Below are 7,925 nucleotides of genomic sequence, written 5' to 3'. Positions count from 1 at the left end.
TTTATATTTTACAACTGACCTTCTGCTTCTGTAAAATTACAGGCGTGAAGCCCAACGAGGCGGTTTTTTATAATAGTGAGCTATATAAATAAAATGGAATGGAATAAATAAAATTAAACTTAAAATTGCATTTCTGAGTTTGTCTTTATTCAAATTGTTGTGTTTTAGGAGCAGATGAAAATGCTGTTACAAAAAGGTTGTAGCTGTGAGATATGTGCTACAATGAGCAGGTCACAAACTCCCTGCTCCACTGGCCAGAAAATGTAAACAAAGGGATGATGGGAAAGGGGAGGAGACTAACTGTGCATCAACGATCCGCCCACAACTCAGAGTCGAATTTCTGATGAACTTCTGTTGCTCTGTTGAAATTATGTCCTAAAAAACCAAACTTTGACACTTTGATTTAGCCTAAAAATGGCTAAATTATAATTCAAAGACCCTTTTACAAAAGATACTTAGAGTGGGACTTGAACAACAATTCAATTCAAGCAACAATTTTATGTTACTGATATGGTTCATAGTCGATATTGGTTAATTTTGAACTTACCTAAAATCGATCTAAAACACCTTTAACCAAAACTTCAACCAGTATGACTCAGAGATAAATACCTGGAACGGAGCAGTGCAGGTGAAGTTTTCTAGATTCTTTGTATTTTTTGCAAAATAATCAAGTGTAAATTAAATATGTGTACAAACAAACAAGTTAACAAGAATTAATAGTCAAATCTGTTCTCATTTTAGTTTCATAAAGTTCATCCCACTTTTCTTTTTTCACATCAAAATAATACAAACAGAACATTATTATAACATTATCCTACACTCTTTGTTCACGTCTTTGCAAAATGTAAAGTTTTTCCTAACATTGGACTATAATGATTCTTGATCATTATTTGCTGCCATCATGTATGTGGTCTGCTGTGATAACACTTGGTCGTTTTTATGCTATAGTTTAATGAACTTACCATCTCTCAGTTCAAATGGTATTTTCCGAGATAAATATAATCGATTTATTTAATTTTGAAACAATTTTCTAACCGTTTAGGTCAATTCAATTAACGTTTTAATTCAGAAAGATCAATCTGGTTGGATTGTTAGTTTACCAGAATTAATGTATTCCTTGATAAAGTCAACTAATTGTTACTTCCCTACTATAAAAATATAAGCTATTCCTGTTTCTACTGAATCTATATTATATTATTGTCACTTTTAAAAGTAAATTACTAAAAAACTCTTCCAATTTGTTGTCAAGTAACTTTTGCATTATTTATGTCACTTTAAATAGAATAGAATAAAATAATTTATTAATACAGACTTGTAATCCAGAGACAATCAGAAAATATTACATTGAAATAGATTTATTCACTTCTTTTGTGGTCAAAATGTTTTATATGAGATCCATATTTCTTCCCTGAAACTGTATCTTAAGGAAAAACAAATAAAAAGTGTTCCATTACTATCAATAGTCTGGGGCAGGGGGGTTAAGTACAGTTTGCTGCTGTTGGTTATTTCTGGAGTGTGTATCTGTAAGTATCCCCTGCTCTGTTGGCTGCATGAGACTGACAGAGCAAGTGTTGAAGGCATTGAAAGATAGAGCCAGACAGAGGCACACTTGAGCTCCCCCTCTTCAAATCTCCCACACCATTCCACGCTGCTTTCTAAAATCTCCACCTCCCTCTGTCTGATGGGTGGAGGAATCAGGGGGAGCACCGGCAAGCAGTCATTGAAACTCAGAAAGAGTTGAGAAGTACCAAAAATCGGAAAGAAGAGCGTCTCAAACCTTGACACAAAAACCTACGGTGGCCTGGAAGCAGGGATGGTAGCTGAGGAGATCGAGGTGTCTCTCACAGGAGGAGCACCGTGGGGTTTTAGACTGCAAGGAGGAGCAGAGCAACACAAACCTCTACAGGTAGCAAAGGTAAGATGGAGACGTTAAAAGCAGATTTTTGAATGTATGTGTTGCAGACAGATTTGAGGCCTTGATTGTGACAATTAACCTAAAAAAAAATCAAACATTTTACTTTGAAAGTCGCTTCTTTTTAGTGTTTTAACATCTAGTCTTTTCACTTTGCTTTTCTTTTATTGTACTTTAATAAAAACAAGGATATCATACTTGATATTGGCAAAATCCATCTTTACATCTCAACAAAATGCATAATGTTACCCAATAATCTATCTAACCAAGACAAAAACTTGCTTGACATGTTTGGCGAACATCCAGTTTAATTTTATATCACCTTCTGTGCTTGAGATTCTGGGTCAGGAAACAGCGTGACTATTTTATCTTTTTATGCAGGTGGCAAGCGGCGTGAAAAGTAACACAGAAACATAAATAAATACTTCAGATGGCTTCATAATTCTCTGATAGAAATTCTTGAAACACTGGGACTCGCCCACACTGATGCTAAAGATGACGACTCACTCTGGAGCTGTCAAAACCCTACAATAAAGACAGAGAGGTTCTGGCACCAGAAGTCACTTTTTTATCCAGGACTTTTAAGTGGATAAGGTCACCTCTCTTGGAAGTTGGACGGGTGTGTGGTTCTTTTTTGTTGTGTGTACCCTGCAATTTGAGCGTGGGCTTATGTGGGCTTAAACTGCAGATAAGCCTGGCTTGGAATGCAGGATTAGAATAGTTTATTAAAGAGACATTTAAAGCTGAACATGGAAAAAGTCATATTTATTGTTTATTCAAAATAATTTCCTTTGCTATTCTGTTACATTTTAAACGTATTATTGTGCATTTTCCATTGCAGTTAAGTGTGTCTCTTTCCAGCCGTTGAGGAATGTGATTGATTCTTCGGCGGGGTTTTATTTTGGGAGTCTTGGGAACACATGGTGAATGACAGACATGCCCCTTTACTCAGGACTAGTGATGCAGCTGTTCAAACCCCCTCTTTCCTGATTCTCACTGTGCAGGGTTTTATGTGTGTGTGTGCTTGGCTCTCCGTGGGAAAAAAAAAGAAAAATGAGAAAAATAGCTTGCCCTTGCCCTGCTGGTGTGACAGGCCACGGCAATAACTATCTTAAGAGATAGGCTGCTGATAATGGTTAATACTTCCAGTAGGTGCTTAAAGCACTCAACATTTTTCTCCCTTATCAAGGTGAAGTGTGTTAGTGTGTCTGTGTGAAAGCAAACACATGGGATGGATTTAACTTCTACTTTTAAAGACAAGCTATTGGACAAGAAAGCTCAAGTTCCCCTTAAATGACCCGAATATTGAAATATTCTCAAGCCTAAAAAATATTTTAGCCTTGTTATCCACTCCAATCATCTTTTCATCTATTCTAAAAGTGTTCCCAGCAGTCTTTTAATACGCTTGAATAAAGAATTACTAAGAAATGTATTAAGCTTAATATATGTCCTCCGACATCTGAAAAAGGTTCCAAGAACATGCTAAAAACACACTATTCATTGAAGTAGATCTGTATACTGTACAAATCTGTCACAATTTTACAATGAGCACACAGGTGCTTTTGCAGAACTTAAGTCTGGATAATTGTCTTCTTTTTTCTAAAAAAAACAAAAAATAATTCATTTATATGTCCTCTTATCATTGATGTAATTGACCCTTAAAAAATAAAAATGAACATTTATTCAATCCTGGTGGTTGTTACTACTAGAGAAATCACCTCAGTACTGAAAGAAAAAGGATTTGTTGCATGAACTTTGTGTTGGAGGTAGCTTACTACTAATACAATGTGATCACTGGAGAGAAATTGATGCTTTAACTTAAAGACTTGAACCTAAGTTTATTGAAAGCATAAATTATTTATTGGCTTTTTTTCTCCAATGGAGACAAACTAGAAAAAACCTAAATAATAAATACCTGATATGTATTGATGTTCTTCACTGCCCAAATACAGGACAAATCAGTTGTTTTATACTTTTAATAAATGTAAATTCTTGTTTCAGTTTACTGTGGGGCAAAAATGATCCATTACTGATAATAGAAGTCTGTAATGTTTGTAGAAACACTCAAACACTTCATCATAATATTCTGTGATGTCACCCTGGTTGTCAATGACAGAGGTCGTTGTTTTCTGTAGGTCATCATCAGATTTATACTCTTTGCAGCTGACATTTTGGTCCATTCCCCCATGCAGATCTTCTCAAGAGCTGCGGTGATCAGGAGATTGACCAGGCCACTCCAGAACCCTAAAATGCTTTTTATGTAGCCATTTCTTTGTAGTCCAGGTGATGTGTTTGGAATCATTATTCTGCTGGAATATCTAATCATCTTTCATCTTCAATGCTCTCACTGGTGGGAAGAGAGGGCGCTTTGAACGGGCTAGAACAGCGTTTTGGACGATCGGTTTGTACGCGATAAAACTCAGATTTTTACACCTGTCTTTGGACAACTTCAGACTATGATAATACAGACTAAATAGCCATTTTTTGATCGTAATTATTACAGTTCTAGGAGTCAGTGAATGCACCGTTTTTGATTGGTCCTTCGTGTTAGCCCCGCCCCAATGCGTCACAAGAGAGCCAAAAGTTTTGCAACTGAAAATTTCGGATTTGAGAATTTAAAAAAAAAGAGTTAGAAAGGAAAAAAAAAGATTTCAAACTGAAAAATAAGTTTTGAAATTGAAATTTTGAGTTTTGAAACCTAAAAAACAGAACATTTGAAGCTGACAATAATTAAGTTTATTTTAGAATAGCAAAAAGTTTTGGACATTTTACTTTTTTTTTCCCCCCAAAAACCAATATCTTTTTCAATTTGATTTATTTGGGTTTCAAACAGAGGTGGGGACTCGAGTCACATGACTTGGACTCGAGTCAGACTCGAGTCATGAATTTGACGACTTTAGACTCGACTTGGACTTTCCTACCTCTGACTCGTGACTTGACTCGGACTTTGATGTACATAACTTGTGACTTGACTCGGACTTTAGCCCTCTGACTCGGAAAGACTTGCTATTTTTCCCCTAAATCCACGGATTATGAAGTATATTATAAAGTATATCGACAAAAAGCCGCGCGCCACGGTCCTCTGTCTGTGTACAATCGTGTTTCGGCCCAACATCCAATCAAATTAGAGCCCCGTTTGATTGATGTGACAGCCCAACCAATCACATTGCAGAAAAACAAAGCCCCGCCTCCCCTTTAAAAGCGCGAGTTCCTGTTTGCCGGTGTTTTTTAGTTCTGGCATAAGAATAAGAATAAGAGATCGTCAACAACAAACAGTTTGCAGTTCTCAGAACATGTGGATTAAAGGATTACTCACAGAGATTCAACATCAACCAACTTCATCTGACTGTAGGAGCAGCAAAATCAAGTAAGTTCTGAGTGAAAGCTGGCGCTAGCTTAGCGGCTAACCGCTAGCTGCAGTTAAATGAATGGGACTGTAAACTGTTAGCGGTACATTGTGACACCGTGCAGCTCGGTATAATCAAAGAGTGACAACAGGTGATTTGGACATTTCCACCGCTCAGATCTTTACCTGGATCTGGGCGGGACGCGAGCGATCATAGCGGGACAGCAGGGCTGCTGGGACCCGAGCTCGGTTGTTTTCTGATAGAAATCCAGCAAACGTATTATAGAATTCACAGAGATGCTGCATGAGGGTTCTTTCTTTCCCTATTTTTCGGTTTACCACTGTTGCTGCCTTAATGCTTTGTGGTGTGTTTCAGAGAAAAAAGCATCCTCTTTCTCTGGGGGTCACATTCCCTCTTGAATATTTGCTGTTCCTTCCTTTTTTCATTGACAAAATGTTTACATTTACTGCTTCATGAGTTTTTAGTTTGCATGTGTTTATTCTAGTGTTTCACCTGCTATATAAAAAAGAGATTTGTCCACCATAAATACAAGTTATTTAATTCTAATGAATTTAATCATGAATATACTCATAATCTCCGTATTTCCTGTTCAAGTACAGCATGAACAAAGTAGTATTTTGTGCATAACTTTGCAGTATATATTTATACATAAAATTTAGTTTAAAGTCACTTTATAAATATATATACATATATATATACATGCATACACCACATTTAGTTTTACATTTAGCATTTTTGTTTTGAATCCTACTTTTCTGTCTTGAATACAGAATTTAACTTAACTCCTGTTAACTTAATGTGAGATATTTTGACAGTAAGTTGACAGAAATTTTGTACTGAATAAAAAAAAATAGTTTTCCAAACAACAAAAAATAATTTCACAACAGAAATGTTAAACATAAACCTAGATATACTATTCATATATTTTGTTTTGTTTTTTGGAGTCAAACTAAACCACTCTGCATTTTATGTTCTTCCTCAGTTCTTCTTCTTTTATCCGCTCTGTTTATAAAAAACATGCTGATATGAAACAGAATCATAAGTTGATAAATATAGTGGTTTATTAATTTAGACTAAAAGAGTCAGTACCTCATCACCCACAGGCTTAAGTGCACATCACTGGTCTGTAGTGAGGGGATTTAAAGGGACCATACCATGAAAAACCAACTTTTTGAGCTTTTATGTGTATTTTAATGTTCATTCCTCACATAAAGAACTCCAAAGCGGTATTTTGATTCACTCATGCATTTCTGAGTACCATAAATCCTCTACAAACTGCGCTGTTAGCAGCAGCCCCTCCCATACCCACGAAAACGAGCGGGTCCTCATGATCTGATGTCACAGAGTGAGACCGCCCCTTTTAGGAAGAGTATGCTCTGATAGCTCCGCCCCCAGTCTAACACCAACGCCGAATTTCTCCACAGAGCTAATGATGATCGGCAAAAAACACTTTCATTTTAGATGCAGAATATCGTATATCTTCCTGTTGTGTCTTGAATAAATTCCAGCTCAAACAGTTTGTTACTTTAGATGCGGGGCTCCTTTAAGACCCCCCATTGGGCACAGTCTTGAGTGTATTTTTGTTGTGAAGAAGTGTAGCGATGGCCGGGCCTACTAAGGGCAGATATATGGTATGTGCATCCATCTTTGAAAAAAAATTGATATTTATTTTTGAAGGAAAAAACGAATACACACTGCTGGCTCTAGAATGAAATCAAATGGGCGGCAGCCACACGCAGCAGCAGGCGGAGCCTCAGGAATTTAGTTGTTTTACTTCCGGATAGGACAAAAACTAAAGAAAATAACTGGTAGTATTTCATAAATGTGTTTTTTAGTGTTCCAAAGGTAATATATGATCATATATATGGATATAGTTCACTCTGAAAGGCTTAAGAAAATCATGGTATGACCCCTTAAATATCCAGACTACCCTGGTTCCCTGCTGTCTCCATCTTACCACATTTCAAATGTGGTTAACTGCGTTTTTGTTATAGAGAAATTATTTTGGATTTTTGAAGTGGAGATGCATCAACTCAGTGGGAATTTAGCTAAAATGCTTGTAAAATACAGTTCTTAAAGGCACACATGATCTGTGTAATTAATATTACATTGTTTTTTAAATGACTTGAAATGACTTGAAACATTAATAGTAGGACTTGTGACTCGACTTGAGACTTGTTGGCCATGACTTGTGACTCGACTTGGGACTTGAGTGCTTTTGACTTGGGACTTGACTCGGACTTGAGGACAAAGACTTGGGACTTGACTCGGACTTGCAAAACAATGACTTGGTCCCACCTCTGGTTTCAAATAATATTGGCCCTGATTTAGCTCCATAGTTTACGTGGTTTGCCTGACAACTTGCTTAATAGTAATCAAGGCAGGAATGGAACCAGCAACCTTTCAATCGGAGGTTGACTTTTTCATCGCTGCATCCCATCCACTCCACAAGGAAAGAAAAGTTTCTCAAAGAAGTAAAAAAAATGTGAAGCACAGAATTGAAATGTACAGACCTCTACAGACTTCAAATATCTTTTTCAGTGGGACAGTTTGGAAAATGAGTGACTGACAAATTCTTTTTTAAACCAATTCTTATCTTGTCTATATTTTCAATAAAATGCACTGAACTGATTTTTTTTTTTTTT

At 36.5% G+C, this 7,925-nt stretch overlaps 1 protein-coding gene across 2 annotated transcripts in view; it reads left to right on the top strand.

Annotated features, from left to right (window-relative positions):
- Window positions 1–1,327: 1,327 nt before the first annotated feature.
- The window catches only part of LOC112154345 (synaptopodin 2-like protein), an 18,134-nt gene continuing 11,536 nt past the window's right edge, over window positions 1,328–7,925 (top strand). The window contains exon 1 of one of the 2 annotated variants that reach the window (XM_024285220.2): window positions 1,328–1,915. In XM_024285220.2, coding sequence (XP_024140988.1) covers window positions 1,814–1,915 — 102 coding nt within the window. In that variant the 5' untranslated portion in view covers window positions 1,328–1,813. Of the gene's footprint in view, window positions 1,916–4,859; window positions 5,280–7,925 lie in introns of those variants that run through there. The other variant, XM_024285221.2, reaches the window with a different exon arrangement.

The sequence above is a fragment of the Oryzias melastigma genome, linkage group LG19 (assembly GCF_002922805.2).
Source record: "Oryzias melastigma strain HK-1 linkage group LG19, ASM292280v2, whole genome shotgun sequence".
NCBI classification, from domain to species: domain Eukaryota; kingdom Metazoa; phylum Chordata; class Actinopteri; order Beloniformes; family Adrianichthyidae; genus Oryzias; species Oryzias melastigma.
Note: the sequence above shows the minus strand (reverse complement) of the source record. Positions and strands in the feature narration are given on the sequence as shown.